The sequence below is a fragment of the Gadus chalcogrammus genome, chromosome 11, assembly GCF_026213295.1.
Source record: "Gadus chalcogrammus isolate NIFS_2021 chromosome 11, NIFS_Gcha_1.0, whole genome shotgun sequence".
In the NCBI taxonomy this organism is placed as follows: Eukaryota; Metazoa; Chordata; class Actinopteri; order Gadiformes; family Gadidae; genus Gadus; species Gadus chalcogrammus.
Window position 1 is genome coordinate 14,855,131 of NC_079422.1, and position 16,668 is coordinate 14,871,798.

General features: G+C 49.2%; 1 protein-coding gene across 1 annotated transcript in view; it reads right to left on the reverse strand.

Moving 5' to 3' along the window:
- LOC130392436 (nuclear factor of activated T-cells, cytoplasmic 1-like) overlaps positions 1–16,668 on the reverse strand; it is a 60,883-nt gene that overhangs the window by 19,317 nt on the left and 24,898 nt on the right. The window contains exons 8-10 of the mRNA XM_056602922.1: positions 10,130–10,185; positions 7,836–7,977; positions 238–891 (exon numbers count right to left, since the gene is read on the reverse strand). Of these exons, the coding sequence (XP_056458897.1) occupies positions 238–891; positions 7,836–7,977; positions 10,130–10,185 (852 nt within the window). The remainder of the gene's footprint in view (positions 1–237; positions 892–7,835; positions 7,978–10,129; positions 10,186–16,668) is intronic.

Here is a 16,668-nt window from a genome sequence, read left to right on the forward strand (position 1 = left end):
GAAATAGTGAAGGGAGGGAGGGCCGGGCGGGCTTGGCCGGGGGGGGGAGAGGGACAGCGCAGATAAGGAGGTGTGTCAACAGTTTCGAATCCCAATGGAAAAAATATGGCCGTGAATAGAAAGCCCCTCGTTAAACACACTCATATCACTCTTAACCGAAGGGCGTCGGTCGTTGAGTTTGCCCTCTGACCTCGACCTTTTGGAGCGGAACACACGGAGGTTTGCGTGACGACTCACCATCGTCCAGGTACATCTGGTCCAGCTCCTGGGGCTCCTGTTTGACGGTGATGGCCGGGGCGGGGGGGCTGGCATCGTCGTCCCGCAGCAGGCCGGGCGAGCCGCCCTTGGCCTGGGTCGTCCCGGCCGCCGCTTGCTGCTGGCCCTGGACGGGGCTGTAGGCCTGCATGAAGGGGCTGTCCCCGCACGGGGTGGAGGGCTGGGACCCGGAGGAGGACGAGGCGCTGCTGCAGCTGTTGGCGTAGCCCGGGTGGTAGCCCGCGTGGGGGCTGCCCTGGGCGTGGAGCGGCGCCAGGGCAGAGGGGGAGGAGCCGTGGTCCGGGGAGGACGGGTGGCCCGTGGCGGTGGACGGGCGGCCCGGGTTCTCCTGGATGGTGGACGCCATGGAGCTGGGCGGGGCCGCCGGGGCGGGGCTGTTGGGGAGGCACTTGCTGTACGCCGCCGCCGCCGCCGGGGAAAGGTCGTGCAGCGTGGGGCTGGAGCCCGGGGAGGCGTGGCGGGGCGGGCAGGGGGGGTAGTCCCCCATGAGGCAGTCCTCCCCGTCCCCCAGCGGTATTATGGGGGAGAGCCGTGGCCGGCTGAAGTAGGGCTTGGGCGGCCGGGGGGCGCCCAGAGAGTCGTACTCATCGTTGGGCTCTGTCTTTATTATCGGCACTGCAGGAAGATACAAGAAGACACAAAGAAAGAAAAAAATATATCGAGATCTATGGAGGGAAAGAAGTGGAAGAGCGATGGAAAGATGTGTTCCGTGGTGCGGGCGGTCCACGTGGCCCAGGGAGAGAGCGAGGGGAGCCGCGGCGGAGAGAGCCCAGGCGCTGGGGCTCAGCCACGCCTCGAGGCTGAGGATACCCGCGCCTCGGCCCCAGCACATCCACCAGGGAGTGTGGTTCGCAGTGCTGAATTGGCAGGGAGCTCCAGAACACCCCCCCCCCTCCCCTCACTCCCCCAACGCACACACACACAATCCCAGCCCCCGCCACACACACACACACACACACACACACACACACACACACACACACACACACACACACACACACACACACACACACACCACCACACACCCACACACACCACACACACACACACACACACACACGCACACACACAACCACCAATCTCAGCTCCCCCCTTACCACTCCAAAACCGAAAAGAATTGGGGGTGGGTTGGTGGGGGAAAAGAAACAAAAAAAACGTATGAGTCATCACTTTCGGAAAGCCACAGCTGGCTCTAATAATCAAAAGACCTATTTTCTTTGGACTCTCCCCGGGCCTCTGATATCCCATAAAAGAGTTGCTTTAGAGCAGTGCGCTACTTCTGCTGCTGTGGCTGCTTCTACCAGAACCCCCCCCCGCCCAAACCCCACCCCCACCAAGATTCATCCACGCTCTGAAAGTAATTGTTGCAAAAAGCCCAAAAGAGAAGGAGGAGAGAGTGAGTGCGAGGCGGGAGACGGAGAGGTCTCAAGGCCCAAAAGTGAAGAGCAAGAGGGTAAGATGGACAGAGAGGGCGAGCGAGGGAGAGAGAGAGGGGAAGTAGAGGGATGATTTGATTTTGATTGGGAGGAATGAGCCCCTTAAGAGGCGGTAGTGCTATGCCTGTGGTTTTAGGAGTTCAGGAGTCTCAACTAATGAACTAATGCAGAGAGAGAGAGAGTTCAATGACCTCCCCCACCCCCAGCCTCCATCACATCCCACTCCTCTTTCGATCACCCTTGCCACTCTCCCTCACCGGCCGTCTACCAAATCCATTTAGAGGTCGTCTAGTTCACTTCCTGATCATCCTGTGAGGAGGCAGTCATGCCATCCTTCCTGTTTATATGCGCAACCCAAACTGAAAAAATAAAGAAATTATTATTCTAATTTTATTTTATTTTTTCAGGTTTATTGAACACTCAGGGGGGCTCTGAGCGGAGAGAGAACGCTTTAAGAGCGGGTGAGTATTGCTATGAGTGCACGGCTCGCGGCGATGCCAAGACACCACTAACAGGGTCGGCGTTAAGATGCCCGCATGGACAGCAAAAGGCCTTTGAGTCACAATGAACGCACTGTTTCTATTTCGGCTCATTGTTAAAAACATTAATGGGTGTGGTGAGAGTCTGATGCCAACCATGAGTGTTTTGGCTAAATACGCCCCTGTTAACATTTACTCATGGCCCCCACAGATGTGAATGAGACGTCTTGTTTGAATGTTGCGTTACTTTGCACTTATAAAACCGCAGAACACTTGGGAGACGAATGAAACGGGAACGGTGAAAAGTACACCGTGTTATACTTCATCCCTTTTTATATATATATATATATATATATATAAATAATGCGTTGTTATTATTATTATTTTATTATTCGCTCGAGTCGGAACTCGACTCAGACGCGGTTCAGCCCTGTGAGACCTGATGCTGAGGTGCTCTGATTACCCACCAGGGAGGATCATTTACGTCAGCTCGTGTCTGCCCAGCAGGACCTGGGGACAGGGCCCGGTGCCTGGGGAGGGCAGTGGGGAGACCTGGTTGCCCCGCCCTGAGCTCCCTGTTTTGGGGGTAAAGGGCAGAGGAGCTCGCTTCACTTTGCTCAGTGACTGCAGTATCTCTCTCTGATACATTGATACAAAATAAGAATATTAAATAAGTAGTGGAGGGAAAGGGATAGAATAAATAGCTGCCCCTTGGGAAGGGGATCCAGTGTCAATGTTTTATGTTTTATTCTTTTGATAAGATACGAGGTATCTGAGACGGAGGGGCAAGGGGCTTTGAAAAATATATTCGGCCTATGAAGTTCTTCCGAATACAGCAGAAATACAGCACTTTCAGAAATACAGCACTTTAGGTCTTCTATCCAATAGAAGAATTGAAGTAAAAACGATGAATTCACATTTTAAAGAGGTGAAAATGTGTTCTTTCTTTTCAAACCAATCTTATAGTCGGATGTCTCAACCCATATTATGCAATGAATGGCCGATAGCATTTGGTGTCTGTTTTCAGACACATCATTCACCGACGCTAAACAGAAACCTTCCCCACAGCCTCGATCGCATACCCCCCACCTGCTCATGACCCCCCACTCCTCATTTTTTGCGAGCGAGAGAGTGAGAGAGTGAGCGAGTAAGCGAGTGAGAGAGAGAGCAGAAGGCAGAAGGCAGATCCACCATGTGAGCCTGGTCCAACGATTCAGCTGGTTCCCATTTCCTCCCTACCATGTGGGTTAAGGCCCTCAGACAACTGATGCACCACACATGTGCACCTCCTCTACCTCCCCCGTCCCCTGCACCTCCTCCCCCTACTCCTCCTCCTCCTCCTCTACCTTCTCCTCCCCCTGCTCCTTCTCATCCCCCTCCTCCACTTCCCCCTCGCCCCCCTCCACCTCATATCCTCCTCTCCGCCTCTTCCACCTCCATCTCTTCCTTCCACTACTCCTTCTCTTCATCTCTCCCTTCTCTGCTCATCTTGAAGCCCAACCTTCGAGGGCCGCTCTGTTATCTACCGGCGAGTGATGAATTGGTGTTTAAAAGTCGTGTGTTGTGTTTCCGTGGACAACAACGTCATAGAGGACAGAGTGTGCGTGTGTTTGATTGTGCCTGTCTGTGGGTGCCTGTCTGTCTGTGTGAGTGTGTGCCTGTCTGTCTGTCTGTGTGAGTGTGTGCCTGTCTGTCTGTCTGTGTGAGTGTGTGTGTGTGTGTGTGTGTGTGTGTGTGTTAATTTGTGTGTGTGCGTGTGTGTGTGTGTTATTGTGTGTTCTTATGCGTGTGTTTGTTCAACAAAATGAAAATAGTTAAAGAGACAGACAGTGTGTCATAGAATGAGGTGTTCTAACCTTATCTTTACCCTATTTGTTCAATATTTATAGTGCGCTATACTCATGGCTATGTACCAACGTAGAACTTCAAGCTTCATCAGGCTATAGGCCGTCTCCATTATGAATTGGTTACATGAGAGAAGCCTTTATGCCATCCTCGTTTTCTGTTGAGTACCGACTGAAGGGGCCCAGACTGCTACACCGAGAATGCACACTGCACTCTCTGCACTCATCTCTGTAGTGTTATGGTGAGTGGAGTCTGCCAGATGGCCAGGTGGTGTCATTCATTACAACCTACAGGTGCCTGCCTCCCCGCGCCCCCCCCCCCACTGTGCAGACAATCTGCAGGACAGCTGGCTGTCCCGGCATACGGTCGGTGGGCTGGGGGCGTGGGTGTCTAACACCGTCCCAAAGTGTAGACATGACAAAAACAGGGTTAGGTTTATTCTTGACCATTTTGGGAAAACATGACTGTGTCAAACAGAGCCCAAAAATATTTTTGGAAGGCATGAGGCGTGGGAGGGTGGAGGAGGAAGGAGGAGGAGGAGGGGGAGGAGGGATAGGGTTGGTGATGGTGGTGGGTTTAGAGAACAATGTGAGCTTCATTTACTTTTTCCTGTAAGTGTCTCAGAATGTCCTCATGACTTCAGCCAACATGCATCCTTCGCTTTCTCTCTCTCTTTCGCTGACCACAAAACCAACTGGGTGGGGGGGGGGGATGGGGGTTCTGCACCCGTTCATGTTAAGAATAGAACTTGATATTACAGAGGGATCTCCAAGCGGCCTGTAAAAATAAAGGGATTCCGAGAAGCTGCTGGCTCACGCTTCAGTCATAGCCGGCACACTGTTGTTTAATGTGGTTTTCAACCAAAAAAATGGTTCCTCCTTTTTTAAAGTGCAACACGTCATGTCTCTGCTCCTGCAACAATGATGGGATGGGACTTTGGAAAACCAGGGCTACCACTGGGTGCCAGGCGAGGACACTTGCCTTAGTGTTTGCCTTGTCATTTTTTCGCAAGGATGCAGCCCCATTTGATCCGCGGTCACCTGCAGGCCTTTGGTATCCTGCTCAGGTGTTTTTGTTCTAAAAAAAAACTTTTGGAAACATTAGTATTTTCTAGTGCTTCGCCCAACACTCTGGTGTTTTCCTATCTGCGGGCGTACCTCTATAGTCACTTTGTTTCTAGGGTCCACAAAAGCAATTTTTACTGGTACTACCAAGAAAACAAATCTATATATTTAATTTTCAGTTGAACTGCTGTGCTCGCGTGGGACAGTGCAATTTTCGGTTAAAAATAACACTTTGGGTTTCAAGCCACACCACCACGGTTTCACACTCTTCGCTGGATGTACGTAGTTTAATGAGAACCAATAACACGCCAGTCACGCGGACACGATGGAAAAATAAAAATTGTTTTCACCAGCATCTGAGGCCCAGAGAGTTTGCTTCGTCCTTCCGCTTCTCAAACAAGTGCAGCTATTTTAAGACTGTTATATACTGTAGGTGAGCAGACACCAGTGTGAAAGAAGAGGCTCTCTATAAATACACTCATTCACCACAATGCTGCTTGAAGTGGGACTGCTTGCCGGAAGGCCTGCTTTCGTGCACAGATCAGAGCGATGTCAGTAGTGTGATGACTGTGAGTGTGCATGTGTTTCTCTGCACACCATGCACCACTGTAGGTATGTAGTGGTGTGTGTGCAGGCTTTGCGCCATGCACAACCTCCCCCACTCTGTGTAAACTATTTCTGTCCTAACGCTCTTAAGTTTAAACCTTGAAAAGCAAGATATAGGCGACATGCACCCACACAGCTGATTTTAGTCAAGATTTTAGGCGTGGTTAATCTAAATAATTAACGATCATCTGAGGCACTGTGGGTTAATGTGAATTAAGCTCTTTGCAAGAGCCACAGGTCCTGTGTGTGTGGTCTGCTTCTCTGCACTCGTGGTTCACTTGGCAGCAAAATAGAAATAGCAACAAGTCATCTTTTAATTAGACTCTTGTTTATGCTCGTGGAAATGACTTAGTGATGCACAGTTAAGGCTTGGATGCCTCTCTCTGAGCCTCTATCTCCTTCTCTTCCATATCCGGTTGGTATATGGAGAGGGGGGGATGCTATATATGGCCACAGTTTGTCAGCCTTGCACTGGTCCAGCTACCCACAATGCACTTGCTCATCACATTAATCAGGCATCTCCTAATAGGGCCCTGCTTTACTTTCTCTCTGAAGCCTGGCCAGGGAGTGAATCGTTGCTTATCCCCAAGGGACCATAAATACATCTGGTGATAATCTAAATGTCACATCCTCTTACAGGCTATATACCTACATGATGTGCAAGCTATAGCAGCAGAGCTGAAGGTTCTGAGACACTAATGAGCAAAAAGAGAATGCCATTGTTCTGATCTAATTGAGGGCAGTGTTCATCACAGGAGTTGACTCTGTTGAAATGTGACCGTGAAGAGCCTTCACCTGTATGTATTTGTAAAAAGACCCGGCTGACAAGTTCTGGGAAGTATCCTTCTGATTCAATCAGGCATTCTTGAAATGCCTCAACTTTCTGTAGAGGCAAGGACACAGAATGAGTACCGAGGAATTTATGGGATTTCAGGTTACTACATGAGTAAAGTTACAATCTGTGTGTGTATGTGTCAATGTATGTGCATGTGTGTGTGTGAGTGTGTGTATGCACATGCATGTGTGTGTGCATGTGTGTGTGCATATGTGTGAACATGTGTCTGTGCATGTGTGTGCACGTGTGTGTGTGTGTGTGTGTGCGTATGTGTGTGTGTTTGACATCTAAGTATGTACCTATGCACATGTGTGGGTTTGTGTGTGTGTGTGTGTGTGTTTTTGCAAGCTGGAGGGGAAGTGTGATGTAGGGTATGAACTCAGAACCCCCCCCCCCCCGTCAGGTGATTGAGATTTACTCCTAAACGTCAACACTGGCCAGCGGCCCTGTCAGTCAGCAGGTACACCTCATCACGAGGGAACGCAGCTCCACTACAGAGTAAACACACTCCACCCGACTCCTCCCACACACCACCCACACCGACGGGCCCCGAAGGGGCGGGGCCGCCAAGCTTAAATGAACTCACAACCACAACACAAACATCATCAATAATATAAGAATCAAAGAAGATCATCAATGACGTGATAAGACCTACAAGCGCCATTTGGGTGGATGCTTCTCGAGATTCTTCCAGAGAATGTTAATATACCAGAGGCAGCCTACTATGATCCTCACTGGCTGGGCGATCAAACCTCTCAATTAACTCAATGCAGCAATGCTGCCCCAATTCAGCTACAGGTTACCCGTATCTTAAAATAATGCTGTTGTAAGCTGTATAGATGGCAATATGGATACACATCAATCGATACATTATCTGGGACAGATGATGTATCTATTAATCACAACAGTCCTACTGTGTACTACAGCAGAATTTCTGCAGGGAGACAGTAGAGGGCCTGGGCCGGAAACCAGGAATTGAATATTCTATATATGTATTTCTACAGTGGGAGGTCTACACAGTACTTATTTTAAAACCTTTCCAGACACTTTTATCAGTTGGCAGAGTTTGTGTTACACACATACAGATTCCGCTTCCAGCAAAATAATTGGTTCAAACAAATATGAAGCGAAAGACAGTAAAACCCTGCATTCACCAGATAGGAACTCAGCCATCAGTCTTTAGACATTAATCAAAAGTCTGATTTCCAGAGCTGTTGAAGTCTGACCAACAAAGAAATGGAGGAAAACAAAAAAACGTTATAACTGCAAGGGGAAGAATAGAAAGAGGATTTACCAAAATGTCCGTTGGAGGGCAGGTAGGTGAAGCGCTGGCACTGGCTTCGCTTCCTCTTGCCGTTGCAGACGTAGAAGTTGACCTGCGCCGGGCTGGACAGCCTCTGGTTCCGGTAGGGCGGGATCTCCACCACAATTGTGTTCTGGGGGAGAAGAAGGAACCGCACGCATTTTTAATACGACACACAATAAAGAGCACTTCCGTTGATGACCCATCTACCAACAATGACCACCTTTTCATTGTGTTCAGATCAGGAGATCTCGTGTGCTGTATGAAGTGGTTTTGAAACGGTTTGGTTGTACCAGGGGAGGTGGGGGGGGGGGGGTGCACCCCATGCGAGGGGATCATTAATCAGCGGCTTGTGTTTATTGTCTCACTGCGGACCTGTTTGGGCGCAGCCTGCGGACGCATGCGGGCTGAACAACAAGGTAGGTGAGGTCACCTGGACTGTGATCTCTCCCCAGACCCCCCCCCCCCCCCCCCTTCCCGCAGGGCAGAGGGGAGGGCAGTGAGACAGATGTTTGTCCACAGCCCCGGTCGGGTCTCACAGGAAAAAAAGAAATAAAAAGGCCACCAAGGTCTCCACCTTGTGTGCCTGCCTAGCACAGGAAGGATGAGAGAGAGAGAGAGAGAGAGAGAGAGAGAGAGAGAGAGAGAGAGAGAGAGAGAGAGAGAGAGAGAGAGAGAGAGAGAGAGAGAGAGGGCGGCTGTCTTTATTTGTTTTCACAGCTACGTCTCCCTGTGGAGTGGCCTCCCTCCAACTCCGTCCCGCCCCCCCCCACCAACGCCGCCCCACCCTCAGGCCCCACCACGGCAAGTCTGGACGGACATGAACTTTTGACTGCTCTCTAGCGAGAGGCCAACAGCACACAAAGAGGATTCTGTCGGTGTGTTTACGTCTGTCTGCAGCGAGCCCAACTCCCCTGCTGGCTTTGTCAGTCGGGGAGGGGGGGGGGGGGGCAGGATGCAGCTTTTTGATGGCCCCTACTGCCCGTGAGGAAGGGAGAGAGAAGGAGCACAGCACATGTGTCCCTGTGTTTTACACTACTGAGCTCTATGCTGCAATACAGTCACAGGTAGGGAGGTGGACTAAGGTGAATTCTGGCTCACAACCTTTTTTCTCGCACAACCTCTTTTCTCCCTCCCTCGCTCTTGGTTTTTCTCTCTCTCTCTCTCTCTTTCTCCCCCTCTCTCTCTCCTCTCTCTCTCTCTCTCTCTCTCTCTCTCTCTCTCTCTCTCTCTCTCTCACATTCAGCTCGTTTGTTATCAATTAACCCCCTGTATTGTTTGCTCATCTTTAATTGACTCAGCATTCCGCAAACACCCTCCCATTCCCCAACTAAGCCTCGCCCTCCCTTGCATCATGGGACTCAGGTCGTCCGCCCCGTAGGCCAATTAAGATTCTGAGCGTCCACATCCAGCCCTGCTGATGCAACACACGGCACACAAAATAAATCTGAACGTGTGCATCAACTAGCACCCCTACCTCCGCTCAACAGCACCGGCAGGAGCACCCAGAATGGCCCTGATGCGCAGCACTTAAGACACTCAGGCCAACAGACACGCAAAGTGCACTAGCGTCCACTCCACAGGAAGCATCGCCGGGCCCCGGCCTGGTGTCAGAGCCTTACTGCTCCAAACCGCAGCCCGCACCTCCGTCCACACATAGTGAACTCAACGTCTGGCTATGCTACACCATGCTATTCCATGTGAGGCATTACGCGTGTGTGTGTGTGTGAGGGCCAGGGACATGTGTGCATGTGTTTAACATGACGGCCTATTTGTTATGAGCTCATGCACATTGGCGGCAAAAACAATATGGCTCACCAGCCTGTGTTTCCACGGTGTGTTCCACACTGCGTGCACGCACGCACACACACAAATATACACGTACACGTACACGTACGCGTAAACGTACATGTAAACGTACACACCAAACACACACACACACACACACACACACACACACACACACACACACACACACACACACACACACACACACACACACACACACACACACACACACACACACACACACACACACACACACACACACACAGATGTCGGCACAGAGATTTTGGTGAAACTTCCATTCGGGATTGCATGGACTTGATCAACAAATGCTACGCGTCAAGAGCTTAGCAAATGTTACATCAGAGCGGTGCAGAAATCAACTACAGAGAGAGGGGCAGGGGTAGGTGGGGGGGGGGGGGGGAGTGGGTGAACACAACAAGCTCTTCCTCATGTGTCACTGTGATGAGCTGGGCCGAGGAGGATGACTCAATACTTACAGACTTGAAGGAGTCCTTGTCCACTTTGGCTTCCGTCTCCCACACGTGATGACCATCTAGACAAGAAACAGCAGGGGGTTAGTCCATGATGGGGACAATAGGTCACCTTCAGATGTGGAGAAGTTGTGGAGCTAGCATGGGATAGATCTGCGCTATGGTGTCTTTCTGAAGTATCCCTTGCAGGGTCTGTTTAACTTCTCCAATCACTCATCTGATGGCTCAGAGACAACAACAGTTTGCAGGTTTGCACGTTAGCCCTGTGTCGTTGCTCTTCTGCAGAAGGATGTGCCATTGTGACAAGCACCCTTATTTGATCTCATGTACTTTTTCTTTACTTTCTCTTTTTTGTGAAATTAATTTTCTTAACGTCACTTTGCAAAGAAAAGAAAAGAAAATTGCTTTCGGTCATTGGTTTTATCTACATAACAGCTTTTGTTTTTGTTCTCAACTTGGGTCGGTTGTGGTATATGAACATTTTGCTTTTGTTTGCCGTCCCATTAAACCAACTCTTAACCCGCGGCCACAGACAGAGAGCCAGCAGAAGCCGTCATCATCTTTATTTTTGGGGTTTTCTCTGTTGGGGTTTCATTCCGTACCCCACAGAACAGATGCTGACGGTGCTCCTCTGCTGTCAACACTCGCTAATGCCTCATTGTTTTCTCAATTTTATTATTTACATTCTTCACAGCCACCATCGTCAGTGATGTCATTATACCCAGCCTGGGTGAACCTCAGTAAATGACTACAGGGTTCTGCACAGAACGTGTGTGCATGAGTCAATGGTACGGGGCGCCGTGGCGATTTGGTGACATGGAAGTTAAAGTGATTTGTCTCGACGGATGGCCAGCGCTTTATGAATAATGAATTGAAATCATCGATAATAACGTTGGATGGATAATCTATACATGTTTACTCTCCTTGATGGTCATATATTCTTCACATAACAACGTGTTCAATAATAGAAGATCCTATTGACCTAAAGTTGAGTGTGGGCGTGTGTGAGAGAGAGAGAGAGAGAGAGAGAGAGAGAGAGAGAGAGAGAGAGAGAGAGAGAGAGAGAGAGAGAGAGAGAGAGACAGAGAGAGACAGAGAGAGCGAGAGAGAGAGAGAGAGAGAGAGAGAGAGAGAGAGAGAGAGAGACAGAGAGAGACAGAGACGGGGAGACAGAGATAGAGAGAGAGGAAAAAGTGAGCTAGCCTCGGCCGTCTTCTCTCTGGGAGGTGCTCCAACATGGAAGACCTCAGACTGGGGTGTCAACCTGATGCAGGACAACATGTTTTTCTACTTCTGCTTCATACGTGGAGAAGTAATCTTATCTCAAACGCTGCCTTCAGGCAATTTCTCACTTTGAACTTCAAATCTCAGCATCACTTGGAAAAGAGATGTAGAGATGGCAGAAACTTTCAATTCGCTGTAAATATGATACAGTCTAACTCTGTCTCTTTCTCTTTCCCATGCAAACACACACACACACACACACACACACACACACACACACACACACACACACACACACACACACACACATATACACATACACACACAAACACACACACACACACACACACACACACACACACACACACACACACACACACACACACACACACACACACACACACACACACACACACCTACCTTCGACCTCAGACCGAATTAGGACAGTGCAACATGTGGTGTATGTCGGCAAGTCAGACATCACTGCACAACAGAGAACCACAGAACTTTCCATTTGACTCCCTGCAACATCTGCAAAACACTTCTGTTCCTGACAACACCTCCTCCTTCACGGAGCCCCAACCCACACCAAACTGCATGTGCACACACACACACACACACACACACACGCGCACACACACACACGCACACACACGCGTGCGCGCATGCATCAACTCCAACACAAATGCGTACACACGCGTGTGTGTGCACACAAATCCACATAGACACAAACACAAACAGACAATCATAGAAATTAAAAAAGTTAGGATTTTGAAATTGTAATTTGAAATTACACTGTTATGGTGAACTAAGAAGCCTCATGCACAGTTATACTCATGTTAATCTCCATTCGGGTGATGTTACAGAAGAGCAAGAAAAAACATATTCTTCGTTAATGAGCACACCACAGTGGATCAGTGGCGTCCACAGCGATGCATGCCAGAAGGGAAACACAGATACAGACAAGCACACAGACAGAGGTCATGAAAGAAGCACCATCAAATAAACGCTGATTGTTCAAGTCCACGGCGGATGACACACACAGGCGTCCACAGACACCCACCCAGACAGACACACACACACACACTCAGACTAAGCCATTCTGCGAGACTAAGTTGCTATAGGGCAGATCGGCCAGCTGCCTGCTGCCCCAGTGACTCAACCTGAGGAGAGTCATACTAATAGAGACGGCCAGGATAACACGCCCCGTTCCTCATCATCAGATCGGGGCACGAGCCGAGGACTCCGCTGGTTAACCACGGCTAAACACACAAACACAGGTAACTTCGTAACTCCACAAAACGTTGTGGTCACGGGGTGAAACAAACCCAAACCTTAACCAGTGGTGATCCTCACTTTCTGATTGGTTCAGATAGACCTCATCTGATCCGTTTGATAGGAAACACGGCTGACTGAGAGGGTGTGACTGATTGTGCGCTGTTTGTGATGCTGTTCAGAGGTTTGCGGAGTACTGGCTTGACGTCTACAGCTCTTACACAAGGGAGACGGGCATGTGCCTCGGCCGTGATTGTGGTATATCCCGACAGTCGGGTGGCCTCCCTCCTGCCAACGAATGTTCACTGGGATACTTTTATGAAATGGAAAACATGATTCACGGCCCTTAATTGAAACAACTTCTTTTTTTTGGTGTTTCGGCTTTGTTTCGCTTCCAGAGATGATTCTGAGGTCTTTCTCCGGCATCTTTCCTGTTTATGTGCATTCAGTTAAAGTCTCTGCCTCGGTGCCAGCGTTGCTGTTGCGGTGGTTCTGGGAGCAGGCGGGGATAGCGCTATCCATCTGTGCGCACATAGTTCAGGGCTGTGTTTTAAGGATCAAGGGTGGGGGGAGTGGGGGGAAGAAGAGACGGAAAGGCCAAAAGGGAGTTCCTCTGTGACCCTGGGAGAGGAGGGTCACCTCCCCCCCCCCCCCCCCCCCCGCCCCAACCTCTCCCAACCTCCCCCCCTTACTCTCCCTTTTCATTGCGGTCAAACTCCTGTCCATCGCCCCTCTGAAGGCTGAAACACATTCTCCATATTCCTCTCTGTCAGAATGTTTGCTCATCTATTTGTAGGTAAGTACACTCGTGGGCAGTAAGGGTTACATGTTGTGAGGGGTAGGTTACAAGGTCGCTGTGTTTTGGGTGTGTGTGTGTGTTCTGGTCTGTGTGTGTTGATGCGTAATCAAACAAGATGCGGCATGAATTCAAGAAGGGAGATTCCTTGCTACCGAACCCTATTGTGTTGCAGAGATGGCTCTTCATCACTTCATGGTGTCTGGTGTGCACTAAAGTGTTGGTTTTTCAAACCTATAATTCCAACAGGAACCTCTTAGAATTATGACATAGTATTAAGTCATTTGGCAAATGCTTTAATCCAAAGCGACTGAACGTGAATTTAGCTTAAGTCATTATGGAGCAGGAAGGGGGAAGGCATCTTGCTCAAAAAGCTAGCCTGCGGACCATTTGGCACTGCGTTGCCCGTTCCCCAGCAACGGTACACACTGACACGCAATAGGAAGCATTGTAAAGTTGTGGGGGTTAGAGTGCTACTTAGCACAAACTTTATGAACGATGATCGCTACGATGAATAAACCATAACGTGAACTGCTTCTCCGGTTCTGTGGAGTCAAGAGTCATGGGAGTGGGGCTGGAGCTTCGCCACACACCCACACCCACACACACCCTTACCACATGCATGCATGCACACACACACACACACACACACACACACACACACACACACACACACACACACACACACACACACACACACACACACACACACACACACACACACACACACACACACACACACACACACACACACACAAACACAACCACGCCCACACAGGTGCCCACAGTTTAAACACACATTTCATACACCTCTGCCTTAGGGCAGAGGTCTAGGCCCGTCTAGACATCTTACTGGAAAGACAAACCAGACCAGGGTAGTACAGGGTGTTCATGAATTCATAGACAAGACAATGGTGTCTCCTGGAGCAGCATCCAGGCCAATAAGGAGGGAGGGAAAGGTGCAGGCCTCGGTGATGCCTGGGCTAGTGGTCCTCAAGTGGTCTAGCCTAAGGTTCCACCTCATTAATCTTTAAGTCATGACCCAAAAACGAATTACAGTATTAATTATCAATATTGGAGAAATCAACAGGGGGGAGGGACTACTTTCCTGTTGAGTCTCTTAAAGCTTAGGCTATTGGGCATGGCTGCAAGAAGGGCTGCAGCGGAGAGATGGGGGAGACGGGAGAGACGGGGGAGACGGGAGAGACGGGGGAGACGGGAGAGACGGGGGAGACGGGGGAGACGGGGGAGACGGGGGAGACGGGGGAGACGGGGGAGACTGGAGCTCTGCAGGCTGCAGGCCGAGCTGTGTGGTGCGGCAGAGCTCCAGTCAAACCAGATGTAGAAACCATTCCCTGCTCACCGGGGAATTCCCTCACCTCCCCTCCGAGGCGGCGCACAGGCTTTCCTCGGTTTTTCGCTCTTTTATTCTCCTCTCTCTCCCTCTCCCTCTCCCTCTCCCTCTCCCTCTCTCTCGCTCTCTCTATTTTTTCTTACCATGCCTCCCACAATCCTTCCATCCACAGAAAGCGGGGCAAGCCAGAACACACACCGCATGGAGGTGCGCTAGGTATGCCTTCCTGTCGCAGTGCCAGGAACGTGATGTGGGCACACTCAGCTCAGAGTCACATTTAGCATGGACTCAGAAAAAAAAAAAATACATTGATAAATAAAATGAACAAAAGATACATAAATACAATTAATAATTGATTAACTCTAAATGATGCACTCCCTAACACAAAACTACTTGTGTTAATAATAATGCAAAGAAAGTAAACCAAATGCATGCAGCAAAAGGCTGCAGTAAAAAGTAATTTCCCGTCCCTATGTTTGCCGTGCTTCCTGTGAGTGTCTCTCCCTTCTCTGCTCTCTGCAGGGATTCCCTCGCGGATGACTCACTGAAAACACTTCCTACACAACGCACAAACAGACCTGCAGGCTACAAGACTAAAGGACACACAGAACAATGCGCATGGGTACACACACATATACACACACACACACACACACACACACACACACACACACACACACACACACACACACACACACACACACACACACACACACACACACACACACACACACACACACACACACACACACACACACACACACATACACACACAAACCAAAATACGCTAGTTAAAATGACAAGAGGTTGCATCAGTGATCCTACAGGTATGAGTGGGGCATTTAAACACACAGAAATAATGGCTTTCCGGATACACACGTACACTGAGATTCCCAAGAGGAGTGGGTTGGATTTGGCTGTTTGCGTGTGCGTGTGCGTGTGCGTGTGCGTGTGTTTGTGTGTGTGTGTGTGTATGTGTGTGTGTGTGTCTGTGTAAGGGGAGAGGGGACGGCAGGAAAGCAAAACAATTAGAAGGCAAAAGGCAGTGTTGTTGCACTTACAGAGAAACACACACTTGTTTACAGCACACCTGTGGTTGTGTTGTTTTACTTTGGAAACACACTCCCGTGTTTGGCTGGTGGCTATATACAGGCCATTCTATGGGATTCTAGTCTATAGGATTTATGCATCTTTTGTTCCAAAAGAGATTTTTCATGCAGTCCAGGGAACTCTGAATTGGACGATTTTGGCTCAACTTGATTGGTTATGAAAGTTGAATGTCAAACACTGCCGTTATTCCGTAGGATCAGGAAATGTGAAAATGTCAGGGGTTTATTGGATTTTTATTGGTTTAATGGAGTTTCCTATAAACAAACAGGTCCAAACTTCAACATCAATGAGGGCTATCAAAAGTTGATTTGGCTGTTACAGCTTCTGGGCATTTGAATGTTCATTTATGCATGTATGTTTGTGTTTTTCTGTTTGTCTGTGTGTGTGAGTGTGTGTTTGTATCGGTGTTTGGATGCTTCTTGCTCGTAGGGGCCTGTAACTTAATTATCACATTGCAATGTTCTGTAGGCAATGGGGCAAAGCCTTTCATTAATGCTTGCCAAAGGAAAATGTAACCCAACACATACAGGCTGAGATATGGTTTCATTTTTACGGTTTCACTTTTTCCCCTTTATCATTTTGTCCTATCCAAATACACGTACTAAGAACTTTTGTGGCTTCAGAACATTAACAAAACAGCAGGATTCCCAGATTAAAATGCCAAAAATCAATATTTGGTAGTTTATTTAAGGGATAAGTACTTTTCCACACTATTTTTTTCTCAGAACTAATAGACATTAGTGTGTGTGTGTGTGTGTGTGTGTGTGTGTGTGTGTGTGTGTGTTT